Here is a 15438-nt window from a genome sequence, read left to right as displayed (position 1 = left end):
ATAGGTAGATACTTTATTGATCCCACAGGAAATTAGTGTCACAGTAGCATTGCAAATGCACAGATATACAAATGTACAAGTATTAGATGAGAAGTAGAAAGAATAAAAAAATGTTATCACGAACAGTCTAACAGGAGGGGATCACTACTTCTCTGGCTATAGGTTGACTCATTATAGAGCCTAATGGCTGAGGGTAAGAATGACCTCATATCGCGCTCTTTGGAGCAGTGCAATTGTCTTAGTCTAATACTAAATGTGCTCCTCTGTTCAGCCAAGGTGGCATGCAGAGGTTGAGAAACATTGTCCAGAATTGCCAGGATTTTCGGTAGGGTCCTTTGTTCTACCACAGCTTCTAGTGTGTCCAGTTTGACTCCTATAACAGAGCCAGTGTTGATGCCATTGCCCCAGCACACCCCCACATAGAAGATTTTACTGGTGACGACTGACTGTCTGTGGTGAACTACATATACCTGTCTGGACACGCCCCCTGCTGACTGCTCCTGTGGCCCCTCCCACTGACCATGGCTCCTCCCACAGACCCCGGTATAAAGGTGATTGAGGCCTGAGCCCTGCCCTTAGTCTCCAGGATGTAGTATGGTGGTCAACTACTGCTTGTTCTTTCTTCCAGTCAATAAAAGCCGATATCTCGCCTTCACGTCTCAGAGAGTTATTGATGGTGCCTCACTGTCAGAACATCTGAAGGAGAGGCCTGCATTCTCCAAAGGACCTCAGTCTCCTCAGGAAGTAGAGGTGACTTTGGTCCTTCTTGTACACAGCTCTGTGTTGGTGCTCCACCCAAGTCAGTCATCCAGGTGCACCCCCCAGGTACCTGTATGTCCTCACAACATCCATGTCCTCACCATCAACAGTAACAGGGAGCAGTGCAAGCTTAGTCTTCCTAAAGTAACAAAAGAGTGGACATTAGCTTGAATCAAATATTCCAGCCTGTATCTGTCTTTCACTTGTATTTCTCTTTTGGTATTTTTCGTCTCATTCTCAGTCTTATCATTCATCTGTTTCTTCTCGTCAAGTTGTTTTCTCTTATCTCTCTTTAGGTTGTCCCTCCCCAGTGTCCCTGACTCAGAGATTGTGCAGACATAATCCCAGCCCTCTATCTTTCCTGCTCTTGTGCTGAATTACCTTGAGGTGTGTGAGAAGGTGGCCATTGAAAGGAAAAAGGCTTGCATTCATATGACAAATTTCATGGCTTCAGGATGCCCCAAAGTGCTTTTGAAGTGCTGTCACTTTGGTAATGTAGGAACCACTGTAGCTAATTTGTACTTAATATAATGCAAAAATAATCTGTGTTGATAATGATGTTGAGGAACTAACCATGTTAGGTCAATTGAATGTTCCTATTGTAGTGATGTGCTACACACACCGCTGAAATAATGACACGTAGTCGGTAAGTCGTTTCGAGACTAGTTTATTCAAACTTCGCGGCGCTGGCATTTAATCCCTAACGCCTGCCCTGTCCGGGCGGAAATGACGTCAGAGGTGCATTACCAAAGTCTCCCCCCGCGCGCTGACTATTTGTGAACCGTTTCGCCTGCGCAGAAAAAGTGGGTCGCTACATAACCCCCCCCCCCCCCCCCAGAACCAGCGATACACCCCCCAATGTCCACAGTCTGGATCAGCCTCTGTTTGGGAGGTCTGCCTCTGCACCGCGGTGCCTGAACCTCGACCGGCTGCACCAAGTCCACATGGGCTGGTTTGAGTCGGTCCACCGTGAAAACCTCCTCTCTCCCCCCAATGTCCAGAATGTACGTGGACCCGTTGTTGTTGATCACCTTGAGCGGCCCCTCGTACGGCCGCTGTAGCGGTGCCCGGTGTCCGCCCCTTCGTACAAACACAAACTTACAGTTCTGCAGGTCTCTTGCCTCCTTGGGGCTGGTATGAACTCTCTCGGGACGGCCAGGGGTGTGATGTACACCAACTCGGCCGACGAGGCGTGCAGATCCTCTTTGGGCGCTGTACGAATTCCAAGCAGGACCCAGGGAAGCTCGTTCACCCAGTTAGGTCCTCTCAGGCGGGCCATGAGAGCTGACTTCAAGTGACGGTCGAAGCGTTCCACTAGTCCGTTCGACTGTGGGTGGTAGGCACTTGTGTGGTGTAGCTGCATTCCCAACAGGCTGGCCACAGCCGACCACAGGCTGTAGGTGAACTGGGTGCCTCTGTCAGAGGTAATGTGGGCCGGTACCCCGAAGCATGCTATCCAGGTTGCGATCAGTGCTCGGGCGCAGGAATCGGCAGATGTGTTGGTGAGTGGGACCGCCTCTGGCCACCTCGTGAACCGGACTACCATAGTTAGGAGGTACCGCGCTCCTCGAGACACTGGTAGGGGGCCCACGATATCCACATGAATGTGGTCGAGTCTCGGGTGGGTGGGTTCGAACTGCTGCGGCGGGGCTTTAGTGTGCCGCTGCACCTTGGCTGTTTGGCACTGCGCGCACATTCTGGCCCATTCACTGACCTGCTTGCGAAGTCCGTGCCACGCGAACTTGCTGGAGACCAGCCGGACGGTTGTCCTGATAGATGGGTGTGCCAAACCGTGTATGGAGTCAAAAACTCGCCACCTCCAGGCTGCCGGGACGATGGGGCGAGGTTGGCCGGTAGCCACGTCGCACAGGAGGGTCTTCTCACCTGGGCCTACGAGAAAGTCCTGCAGCTGCAAACCCGAGACTGCGGTCCTGTAGCTGGGCATCTCGTCATCTGTCTGCTGCACCTCCGCCAGTGCTGCATAGTCCACCCCCAGGGACAGGGCCTGGACAGCTGGTCTGGAGAGTGCGTCTGCCATGACATTGTCCTTTCCCGAGACATGCTGGATATCCGTCGTGTACTCGGATATGTAGGACAGATGTCACTGCTGGCGAGCTGACCAGGGATTGGACTCCTTCGTGAACGTGAAAGTCAACGGTTTGTGGTCCGTGAACGCGGTGAACGGCCTGCCTTCTAAGAAGTACCTGAAATGCTGGATTGCCAGATAGAGTGCCAACAGCTCCCGGTCGAAAGCACTGTACTTGAGTTTGTGTGGTCGTAGGTGCTTGCTGAAGTACGCCAGGGGTTGCCAGCGCCCCTCAATGAGTTGCTGCAGCACCCCACCGACTGCTGTGTTGGATGCGTCCACTGTGAGGGCAGTCAGAACGTCCGTTCTGGGGTGCACCAGCATCGCGGCATCTGCCAAGGCTTCCTTGGCTTTAACGAAAGTGGCCGCGGCCTCCTCGTCCCAAGTAATGTCCTTGCCTTTACACGACATCAGGCCGAATGGCATTCGGAGGAACTTGAACAGGCCGAACGGGGTGATGAGTGCTGTTTTGGGGATGTCTTCAGGGTGCACTGGGATTTGATGGTATCCCTGGACAAGGTCTACTTTGGAAAAGATTCTTGCTCCGTGCAGTTTCGCTGCAAAGTCCTGTATGTGCGGCACGGGGTAGCGGTCTGGAGTTGTAGCCTCGTTCAGTCTGCGGTAGTCACCACATGGTCTCCAACCCCCAGCTGCTTTGGGCACCATGTGCAGGGGGGGAGGCCCATGGGCTGTCGGACCTCCGTACGATCCCCAATTCCTCCATCCTCTTGAACTCCTCCTTCTCCAGGCAGAGCTTTTCTGGGGGTAGCCTTGGTGCACGGGCATGGAGGGGTGGTCCCTGGGTCAGAATGTGGTGCTGTACCCTGTGTCTGGGCCTGGCTGCCATGAACTGTGGTGCCAGAATCGATGGAAAATCCGCCAGGATTCTGGTGAATTTGTTGTCTGACAGCGTGATGGAGTCCAGGTGTGGGGCTGGCAACTTGGCTTCACCCAGGGAGAATCTCTGGAAAGTCTCGGCATGTACCAGTCTTTTCCCTTGCAAGTCGACCAGCAGGCTGTGAGCTCGCAAGAAGTCTGCCCCCAGGAGCGGTTGGCCCACCGCGGCCAGTGTGAAGTCCCACGTGAACCGGCTGGCACCAAACTGCAGCTGCACTGTGTGGGTGCCGTAGGTCCATATCGTGCTGCCGTTTGCGGCCCTCAGGGTGGGTCCTGGCTTCCTGTTGCGGGTGTCGTACCCCATCGGGGGCAAGATGTTGATCTCTGCTCTGGTGTCGACCAAGAAGCGGTGTCCCGACTGTTTGTCCCAGACGTTCAAGAGGCTGTCCTGGTGGCCAGCTGCCATAGTCATTAGCGGCAGCTGGCCCTGGCCCTGGCCCTTGCAGGGTGGGTGACAACGGCAGGCTTTTGTGCCCCACCACTGGTGGTAGAAACACCACTGTTCATTGGCCTCCTCACTCCTGCCTCTGTGTTGTGTGCGCCCCCCTGCTGGGCCTGATCCGGTCCACTGTTGGACGTGTGGCCTGGTAATCTGACCGACGGATGCCAAGCTCTCCCTCTTGGCTTTCCACAGCACGTCTGCCCGGGCCGCCACCTTCCGGGGGTCGCTGAAATCTGCGTCGGCCAGCAGCAGATGTATGTCCTCGGGCAGTTGCTCTAGGAACGCTTGCTCGAAGATGAGGCAGGGCTTGTGTCCGTCAGCCAGGGCCAGCATCTCGTTCATCAATGCTGACAGCAGTCTGTCTCCCAAACCGTCCAGGTGAAGCAGGCGGGCACCTCGTTCACGCCGTGAGAGGCCAAAGGTCCCAATGAGCAGCGCTTTGACTGCTTCATATTTGCCTTCTTCTGGGGGCGACTGTTTGAAATCCACAAACTGGGCGGCCGTCTCCATGTGGTAGTAACGTGTGGAATCAGAGGATATCTGCCGAATCTGGAACTTGGCTTCTGCTTGGCTAAACCACACACGTGGTCACAGCGTCCAGAAAGTCGGCAGTTTTAGCGAAACTGCGTGAACAGATGAAGAGTTGGTCATCTTTGGTCCAAATCCCGTTTGGACCGTTGGGGTGACCAATGTAGCGATGTGCTACACACAGCACTGAAATAACGACATGCAGTCTTTAAGTCGTTTCGAGACTAGTTTATTCAAACTTTGCGGCGCTGGCATTTAAATCCCTAGCGCCCGCCCTCTCCGGGTGAAAATAACATCAGAGGTGCATTATCAAAGTCTCCCCCTGCGCGCTGGCTATTTGTGAGCCGGTTCGCCTGCGCAGAAAGTGGGTCGCCACACTATGTTCTGCAAATAGTTGCTGAGAATCTTGTGCAAGTGCCTGTTGGGCAGTATCCCATTGTAAAAGGTGCTTCCTCTGACAGTGTCACACACTTTTTAAACACCACTAGTGTCTCTCAAGTATCAAAAATGTGGTTTCGATCCAATCCTTCTAATTCTTAAGTAAGCGTTCAACACTGAGCTGCTGTTAACATTGATGCTCAGATCTGGGCTCCCAGTTGTTGGCTGCAATAATCAGAGAATTAAGAGCGAAAATGCTCAACAACCCAAATTTTGCCCGCAGCAGGAATTTGTAAATTTGCCTTAATGTTTTTTTTGTGTGTAGTAGCATTGCATTAACTGTTGTCTGCCTAGTCATATAACCATGTGGGTTTTTGAATGCCAAGATAAAACTAATAGTGATTAGATAGGCAGAAGTTCTACTAGAATGGAATGTGAAACTTGGACTTAAAAGAAAATGTGTGGTTATTATTTGAGCTTGTCAGCATTTTGAGTGCATGTAAAGTCAAAAGAATTCCTTAACTAAAATCAAGTGAAACTAATATATTATCGTTCGTTCAAATGTTCCTTTTGCTTTCTCAACAGGCTGACAAAAAGGAGACACAAAGTAATAACTCGATTGCTGGATTTGATATTATCCTTGTGAAACAGCTCAAAGGCAAACAAATGCAAAAAGAAATGGCGGAGTTTATCCGGGAAAGGTAATTACATCAGCATTACCTTAAACTCCACTAAGCTTTATTACGTGCAAAGTAGACTTTTGTTGAATATATGAAGTTTGAGTTTGAGGATTATATGACACAAGAAATTAGCCACTCTTATGTTAGGCAGTGAATTAGTTATTCATTTTGATCCTTTGTGAGGAATTGGCAACTGATTCACTGACATATCTTAGGCTAATACAACAGCACATCTATTGGTGCTTCTGCCTGACAGCTCCAGCAATCTGGTTCCGACCCGGTCCTCCAGTGCTGTCTATGTGGAGTTTGCATTTCCTCCCGATGACCTTATGCGTTTCTTCCCCAAATGTCTTTGCTGAGCACCTGAGCTCTGAACGCTATGGCTTTCTAGGGATCCTGTTTATTAGTCGTTTCAAATGCCCTCCCCGTTCCCACTCAGCTTGTCTGTCTTCAGTCTCCTCCACTGCCGGGGTGAGGCCAAACACAAACCCCTTGGATAGTCTACAGCCCCATGCAATGAATGGAGCAATGTATTTACTGTCGTTGGCCTAGTCATATAAGCATGTGGCTTCTTGAATGTATTGGTAAAAGTAATAGTGCTTAGAGTTGCAGAATATCCACTAGAATGGAATGTGAAACTTAAAAATAAATTGTGGTTATTATTTGAGCTTGTCAGCATTGAGTATGTTAAATTCTCCAGTTTCAAGTAACTTGCTCCCTCTCTCTCTCTCTCTTCTCTTTCCTCCTCATCTATCTCGTTCCTCCCACACCCTCTACAATCCCTATCACCCTCTTTCTTTCTCCTTCTCCAACCACTTCATCTGCTCATCAGCTATACACTCCTTCTACTAGATCCCTCCTCTTACTGCTCCCATCTGCCCACCCCATCTTTCCTTTTTGATTCCATACTCGACCATCCTTTCCTAAATGATTCCATCATCTGCAACTCTTTGTTGCCTCTACTTGGTGCCTCACTCATCTCTCTTCTATCTGCTTATCTCTCCTCTTCACCTGGGTCCACCTATCACTTGCCATCTCTTGCTTCAATCCTTTCCCTCACCTCTTCATCATGACTACTTCCACTCAGTTTTTCAGTCCAAATGAAGGGTCTCAGCCTGAAATGTTGACAGTCCATTTCATTGCACAGATTCTCGATTCTCCAGCAGATGTGTATATCCAGAAACAGGCAGGTTGATAGGTTAATTGGCCGTAGTAAATTTGGGTGGTGGGGTGGAGAGATGTCTCTACCAAAGGAGGCGTAATACACTTCTTCCTTGATGTCTGTTGGTCACCCTTGGGCAAGATGACCTGAAGCTATGAGAGCAAGTGATAGATCGTTGTATGAGCAGCTGGTACATATTACAAGTCCTGGTTAGGTGACCACTGACACCAGGGAGACAAGCTGAAGAGTATTGATAATGGCTGGGGTCATCCGTCTTGTAAAGGCACTGCCCAGGAGGAGGCAATGGCAAACCACTTCTGTTGAAAAATTTGCCAAGAACAATCATGGTCATGGATAGGCCATGATTGCCCACGTCATATGACACATGATGTTGATGATGATAATGAAATTAGGTCAGTGTTGGAATGTGGGGAAAATAAGTTGTAAAGTTTGGATTAGTATATATGGGTGCTTATTGATCAGTGCAGCCTCAGTGTCTGCAGACTAAGTTTCTGTGCTGCATGAAACTTCTGTAGTGTGAACTTGCTCAGATCTTGTGGCTTCTCTTGAGCGTTGAAGAAATATTTAAGCTCAAAGAAATGAATGAATAATTTTTTCCTGAAAAAAATTTGACAACTGAATGATGGATCAAGCAGTCTTGTGTAAAACAAATACAAACAAAGGGGAACTAAAGATTTGACTAAATATGTTTTCCTTTTGCTCTCTGTGTGAGAGATATAGTGAAGAAAGTCTTATTTTTCTAAACTTCCTTTGTAACCAGAGGATATCCCAAAACTTTTCATAGCAGATACAATACTTTTGAAGTAGAGTCACGGTTGCAGGATAGGTATAGATTGAGAGAGACACATTGGCTGGAACACTGGGAGAACTTCACTGTTTTTCAAAGTGGGCCTGTTTAATTACAAGTGCGAAGGCAGATCAAATCTTGGTTTAATGCCTCAGGCAAAGATTCACCATGCCCTCAGATTCTGCATTCAGGTTTCTGGATTGAAAATTGAATTTACTATCTTGTGAATGCTAGGGTAAGTCGTGTGAACGTTCCTGCTCTCCTACTGGATCATGATTCATTTAAGATAGGGAATGGAAAATTGTGGAGCGTAGACAAGCAATGCTTTAGCCAGAAGAGCTCAGACTTGAAGTCAGTCCTGATGTATGAACCTTCTAAAGTATGGGGTAGGCTTACTTGTCGATCTCTCAACCTTCAGCACTCATGTTCTTAAAAACGGCTGGTTGCTGTGGGAGTCTCAAGATTTCTTGGTGCATTCACTTGTTGATGGGGGGCTGGGTGGGTGTCACAGGGCAGTTAGGGTTGGGATGAGTTATGGCCACATGCATCACCCTATTGGTGAAGGATATTACAGGCAATTTCAGAGGTTAGTTTAACATCTACTGGAGAAATGTTGGCTGACATAAGTAACTTCTCATTATATATTGTATGCCCCTTGTTTCTCCTTCGTCATGATGAGTAAGTAGTAAAGCAGGCAGCTGACCTGTCATTCATTATCTATCTTCAGTGGAGATCCCTCCTGTAAGGGAGTGAATGGGCAGGAGTGGAGATCTCTCCAGTATGGGAGCGAATGGGGGAAACTTTGTGAGCTTTTCTTTTGCCACTGATAAATTGTCAGCAATTGCAGCTGTTTTAAGTTACTTGTGGTTTTAGTTAGTTAGTTTAGGTTTCATTAATCTTTCCAGTTCTACTTCCTGAACTATAAATAAATCAGAATATCAGATTTGTGATTATCAAGATGATCTTTCTTTATTTCACATGAATATGTCATGCACGTCTGTCAGTTCTTACTGGTTAGTTACATTAGGTACTGCAGCAGTCAAAAGAAGTCCTTGTCTGTATTGGTTAGTGTCAGCATGCACCAGAAATGTGCAAGGAGAAATAGAAATAAATAAAAATTTAATACATTCTTTTATAATAATTGTGTGGTGCGTGGTTAAGGTGTTGGACTAGTGATCTGAAGGTTGCTAGTTCAAGCCCCAGCCGAGGCAGTGTGTTGTGTCCTTGAGCAAGGCACTTAACCACACATTGTTCCAGTCCACCCAGCTGAAAATAGGTAGTGGCAAAATGCTGGGCGTTAACCTCGCGACAGACTGACGCCCTATCCGGAGGGGAGTGTCGTACTCTCAGTTGCTTCACGCCACGGAAACCAGCATAAGCACCGGCTTGATGAGCTCGGGACAGACTTTAACTTTAATAATTAGAAACTAATAATTTTACAATAATTTACTGTGATACTAAGAAATCATTGAGCTCAACTACTGGCTTTTAGGAAATAAATGTCCTTGTCTTCGTGCATTTTATATGTGACATCAGAGTCATGGCATAGTTGGCTGTCTCTAACAGCCGTTTCAAAACTGCATGGAGATCACATTTGACAACGTTATATCCACCTCATCATCTCAGCACAGGGGATGTGCCAAAATTGGAAGAGCAATTATACAGATTAATCAAACAGGCACTTGCAATTGCCATGATCAAAGTATCATGCTTTTTACTTACAATCCAGCTCCATCCAGTCCCTCCATTGGCATCCCTGGGGTTGTCATGGTAACAATGGCCTCCAAGTACTCCAGTGAATTGGCAATTGAAATTGTCCTATGAATTAGGCTAGGGTTAAATAGGGGGGTTGCTGGGTGGCACAACTGTTGGACTGAAAGGGCCTGTTACACACTTTTTCTCGTATAATCTCCAATATATTTATATTACACTAGTGCCAGGCAAAGAGCAGTTCCAGCAAAGAACTTCCCATGATGCTGTGTTCTCACCACCACCAGACCCTGCCCATCAACACTATTTACTTGAAACTTAAATGAGCCATCCAGATGGATATGTTTTCACAAGAGCAGCTCAGAGGGTGGTAGTCTGGGGTAAGTCCCCCTTCTGACTTAAAATCTTCTACCACCTAAACACCAGTAGTCAGAAATATGACCAACATTTTTTTATTTAATGAATACTTGAGCTTTGCATCATCCAGGGCAAATTGGAGAATAATCTTTTTTTTTTTACCATAAGAGACTTCTAGTAATCAGATGAAAATTGTGTTTTGTTTTGTTAAAAGGATTAAAATTGAAGAAGATTATGCCAAAAACCTGGCAAAACTTTCCCAGAGTCCTCTGGCTGGCGTGGAGGAAGGGTAAGTTATTGCCTCATTTTCTTCCCGATGATCTCTGAAGGATTGAATAGGATATTATTGTTTATAATCATATAACAATTACAGCACGGAAACAGACCATCTCGGCCCTTTTAGTCCATGCCAAACACTTACTCTCACCTAATCCCACCGTCCTGCACTCAGTCCATAACCCTCCATTCCTTTCCTGTCCATATACCTATCCAGTTTTACTTTAAATGACAATACCAAACCTGCCTCTACCACTTCTACTGGAAGCTCATTCCACACAGCTACCACTCTCAGAGTAAAGAAGTTCCCCCCTCGTGTTACCCCTAAACTTTTGCCCCTTAACTCTCAACTCATGTCCTCTTGTTTGAATCTCCCCTACTCTCAATGGAAAAAGCCTATCCATGTCAACTCTATCTATCCCCTTCATAATTTTAAATACCTCTATCAAGTCCCCCCTCAACCTTCTACACTCCAAAGAATAAAGACCTAAATTGTTCAACCTTTCTCTGTAAATTAGGTGCTGAAACCCAGGTAACATTCTAGTAAATCTCTGTACCCTCTCTATTTTGTTGGCATCTTTCCTAATTCAGTGACCAGAACTGTACACAATACTCCAAATTTGGCCTCATCAATGCCTTGTACAATTTTAACATTACATCCCAACTCCAATACTCAATGCTCTGATTTATAAAGGCCAGCATACCAAAAGCTTTCTTCACCACCCTTTCCACATGAGATTCCACCTTCAGGGAACTATGCACCATTATTCCTAGATCATTCTGTTCTACTGCATTCTTCAATGCCCTACCATTTACCATGTATGTCCTATTTGGATTATTCCTACCAAAATGTAGCACCTCACACTTATCAGCATTAAACTGCATCTGCCATCTTTCAGCCCACCCTTCTAACTGGCCTAAATCTCTCTGCAAGCTTGAAAACCTACTTCATTATCCACAACATCACCTATCTTAGCATCATCTGCATACTTACTAATCCAATTTACCACCATCCAGATCATTAATGTATATGACAAACAACATTGGACCCAGTACAGATCCCTGAGGCACACCACTAGTCACCGGCCTCCGACCTGACAAACAGTTATCCACCACTACTCTCTGTCATCTCCCATCCAGCCACTGTTGAATCCATTTTACTACTTCAATATTAATACCTAACGATTGAACCTTCCTAACTAACCTTCCGTGTGGAACCTTGTCAAAGGCCTTACTGAAGTCATTGGAGTTTCATTAATAATGATTTGAGTAAACAGGAGGTTTTGGGCAAACCTTGATGTTGGTGTATGGTGATGCATTTCTTCATAAAAGCCCATCATGTAGGCAGAATTTGCTTCAATGCACAGGAGGTCAATTCTCGTTAATGTATAACGAAGTGATCTTCTCCAGATGTACTATCTCAAGTAATGTCATTTTTTTGTGTTTACTCATGTCAGATTTGTGCTTACAATGTTATTCTACTATAATAATTTTATCTGGGTATATGTCTGTTAATTGAAGAATCAAACAAGATCTGTAGATGTAAAAGATAGTTGGAGGTGACACAGTGGTACAGCTAGTAGAGCCAGTGTCTCACAGCTCCATTGACCTGAGACTGATCATGACCACAAGTGCTGTCTGTGTGGAATTTGCAGTTGCCATGTGACCACTTGGGTTTTCCCTGGGTGTATCAGTTTCCCCCTGCAACCCAAAGACATGCAAGTTGGTAGGTTAAATGGCCAGTGTACAATTGTTCCGGCTGTGCAAGTGAGTTGTAGAATATGGGGAATATGATTAGTGTAGGATTGCTGTAAATTGCTGCTTAATGGACAGCCAAAAGGACCAGCTTCCACCCCGTTTGATGCTGTGATACTAATGCATGTGAGGAGGAGAAAGAGAGAGAAAACAATCTCCACATCCTAGAGTGTTTAACTTGTCTGAATGTTAAAGAGAGTGTAATTGATCTGGCCTGATCATTGTAGCAATAATCATTCACCATTAAAATTTAGCTTCTTAGAGTCACAATTTTTTGAGTGTGTTTATATTGACTCTGCCTAAAATTGTATGAATTCTTCATGTTACAATTGGCAATAACAAATTCTCCCAGATCAAATGGATTGTGGACCAAATTTAGAAGAGCTGATTGTCTTTATTTTTGTTTTCTCATCTGACTCAATATTAGGTCTAAAAGAAAATGCCACTGTTTGAGAATGTTTCCTTTTCCTCTAGCACTCATTCTCAAATTCCAGCCAGGACAATATTTACACTTCTTAATGACTCCAAATTATAATTGGAATTGGAATTGATTTATTATTGTCACATGTATCAAGATGTACTGAAAAGCTGGAATTGCATACTATTCATACAGATCCAGTCATTACACATAACAGAACATTGAGGTGGAACAAGATGAGAACAATAATGATGCAGAATGAAGTGTATCAGCTACAGAAAAATGCAGTGCTGGTACAAGATCATAATGAAGAAGATTGTGAATACTGAGGTAGTTGATTTTATTGTACTAGTAAGCCATTTAATAGTGTTATAACAGTGTGATAGAAGCTATCCTTGAGCCTGGTGGTACACACTTTCAGGTTTTTGTATCTTCTGCCTGATGGAAGAAAGGAGAAGAGGGAATGTCTGAGGTAGGTGGGGGGGGGGGAACCTTTGATTATGTTGTGGTAGTTTTATTGCATAAAATATAGACAGAGACCACGTAGCGAAGCTGTTTTCCATGATGTGTTGAGCTGTGTCCACACCATAGTTGGCTGTAGGTTAATGGCATCTGTGACTTAAGCCAAGACTACAACCCTTTGAAGCTTTCCAGAGTCATTGGGATGGGAAATCATGAAAAGTGAAAAGAGTAGGTGGGGAGATTAAGAAAGGACTGTCAGAAGTATGTGTACTTGGATTGTAATATTTCATGAAAGGAAAGTTTGTTGTTATTTTGGGGAAATTGTATAATATTTACAATGAATATGAGGGTCAGGGTTTCAGTGCTTCACTCAGAGAAGATTGGTGTTTGATGGAAACAGGGATCACAAACCAGTTGCTGCCAAAACAGCCTAATTTGATGGAAGTAGGTGAGCTTGGTGCACTTAATTCAAACTATGCTCAATTTCTGATTATTCACTTTAATGATTGGAAAATTGAGAACAATACAGATTGGAATCCTGACCTTTATTCATAATCCATGCATAACTCTTGAATATAGTCTTCTGCCAAATAAGATTCCACTCTGGGAATATAACCTGATAAATCTTCCTCTTTCTAATTAGGTCCTTCTGGCACAGACCCATTACTTGTTGCAGTTGATTAACAGAAAGAGAACTTACCAGGAATAAGCTCATATTCTGATTTTTTTCCCTATTCATTGCCACGAATATTAATGCCATGAAGATGGAGCAGTAGGCATTAATCTGTTCTAAATGATTTATAGCTGATGTCAAAGATGGTTAGATGTTGAGAATTGATCAAATTTTTCACAACTGCAATTAATTTAAATTTATTATGTATTGATTCTGTTCATTAACCTACTGTATGTGCTGTTTAAAAAATTAGGGCTTGCAAATATTTAATAAGGACAGGAAATGCCGAAAATATTCAGGTCACAGAGCATCTGTGGAAAGAAACAGAATTGACCTTCCAGGTCAAAAATACTCTGGGAAAGAGAGAAAATCAGCTGAATATAATTTGCAGAGCAGGTGAGGGGAGAATGGATGGGGCAAATTAAAAATCTCTAGTAAGATGAGGCCAACATTGCCCTGGGGATAAGCCGTGATCTGCTCTATGAGTTAATGGGGGCAATGGGGGAAGAGAAAATCTGAATAAGGGAACATAAATATGATAAAATAGGGACAGGTTGAGAGTGAAAACATAAAGAGCAATGTAATGGTTCAGCTGGTAGAGCAATTTCTTCGTAGTGCTGGAGACTCAATCCTGACTTGGGTGCTATCTGTGTGAAGTTTCCATGTTCTCCCCATGATGGCATGTGTTTCCTTTGGGTGCCTCCTTCCACATCCCAAAGATGTGTGGGTTGTTGGTTTGCTGGTCGTTGTATTATAGGTGAGTGTTAGATTCTGGGAGCAGTTGAAGAGCAAGTGTGGAAAATGAAAGCGAAATGGTGTATGAACAGTGTAAATGGCAGCTGATGGCTCTAATAGCAGGAGCACTATGGTGCCTTCTGTTCATATTTTAGATCCTCAAGCAGACCTCGTTAGATTTTTGTCATGCTCTTGCACCTTCTCACTTTTCTCTCCTTCCTCTCCCTCCGCCCCCTCCCCCCCCGCGATCATCCTCTATCTGGACACTTTCAGATTTTATGTACTTTTTGTAAGGTCAACTCTCAGCCCTCTTTGCTTCAGGCAAAACAGACCCAGCCTATCCTGTCTTTCCTCATAAACTCTCAAGCCCTTCAGTCATTCACAAAAATCATTGTGAATCTTTATGATACCCTCTCTAGCCTAATTACATCATTCTGCTAGTCTGGCGACCGTAAGTGCTCTCAATATTCCACGCATGTTCTCCACAAACTCTTCCAGCCACATCGTGTTCCCAATACCAGCCATGGCTTCCCCACGCCACCACTTGCTGTTTTCCGCAAGGTTCTCTCTCTCTCTCCTTGTTCTGTTCATCTCTCCCCACCTATCACCTCTTCCTCCCCTGTAGGAGCTGTAACGCATGTCCGTATGCCTCCTCCCTCACCACCATCCGAGGCCTTAAACTGCCCATCAGATGAGGCAGTCATTCTCATAGAAATCCTCCAGCCTTGTTTATTGCCTCCGGTGTTGCTGATATGACCTCCTCAGCATCGGTGAGCCCAAACACATACTCGGGGACCGTTTTGCCGAGTAAGTCTGCTTTGTCCACCATGGCTGTCTGGAGTTCCCAGTTACCAGTCATTTTAAGTGCCCTCCTCATTCTGACACTAACATGATTGACCTTGGCCCCCTCCACTGCCAGAGTGAGGCTAAACACAAGTTAGAGGATGGCACCTCATATTCTTCCTGGGTAGTTTACAACCCAACAGCTTGAACATTGAATTCTCCAACTTATGGTAACTGCTGTCCTTCTGACCTTTTACTCACAGCTCGTGATCGACCCAGTTCTTTCTGCACCACTCTAGACTCCATCACCTGCCTCCTTTCCCTCCTACCCCCACTCCATGTGGCTATTACCCACACAATCCATTTCTACTTCCCCTCCCCTCTCGTTCCCTTCTGCTCTCCCCACTGTCCTCACTTGATTCCAGGTTCTCCCTTCCTTTCCTACCAGATTCCATCATCTGCAGTCCTTTGTCACTTCCACCTATCACCTCCTATCTTTTTTCTCCATTTCCACTCTCCCCTCCTCCAT

At 45.5% G+C, this 15438-nt stretch overlaps 1 protein-coding gene across 4 annotated transcripts in view; it reads left to right on the top strand.

Moving 5' to 3' along the window:
- Positions 1 to 15438, top strand: part of gas7b (growth arrest-specific 7b) — a 491997-nt gene that overhangs the window by 399231 nt on the left and 77328 nt on the right. For all 4 annotated transcript variants that reach the window (XM_073025845.1, XM_073025847.1, XM_073025848.1 and 1 more), the window contains 2 exons: positions 5676 to 5791; positions 10022 to 10096. In XM_073025845.1, the coding sequence (XP_072881946.1) occupies positions 5676 to 5791; positions 10022 to 10096 (191 nt within the window). The remainder of the gene's footprint in view (positions 1 to 5675; positions 5792 to 10021; positions 10097 to 15438) is intronic.

Source organism: Hemitrygon akajei, chromosome 22 (assembly GCF_048418815.1).
Source record: "Hemitrygon akajei chromosome 22, sHemAka1.3, whole genome shotgun sequence".
NCBI classification, from domain to species: Eukaryota; Metazoa; Chordata; class Chondrichthyes; order Myliobatiformes; family Dasyatidae; genus Hemitrygon; species Hemitrygon akajei.
The sequence above is the reverse complement of the archived record's forward strand: the minus strand, read 5'-3'. Positions and strand labels throughout refer to the sequence as shown.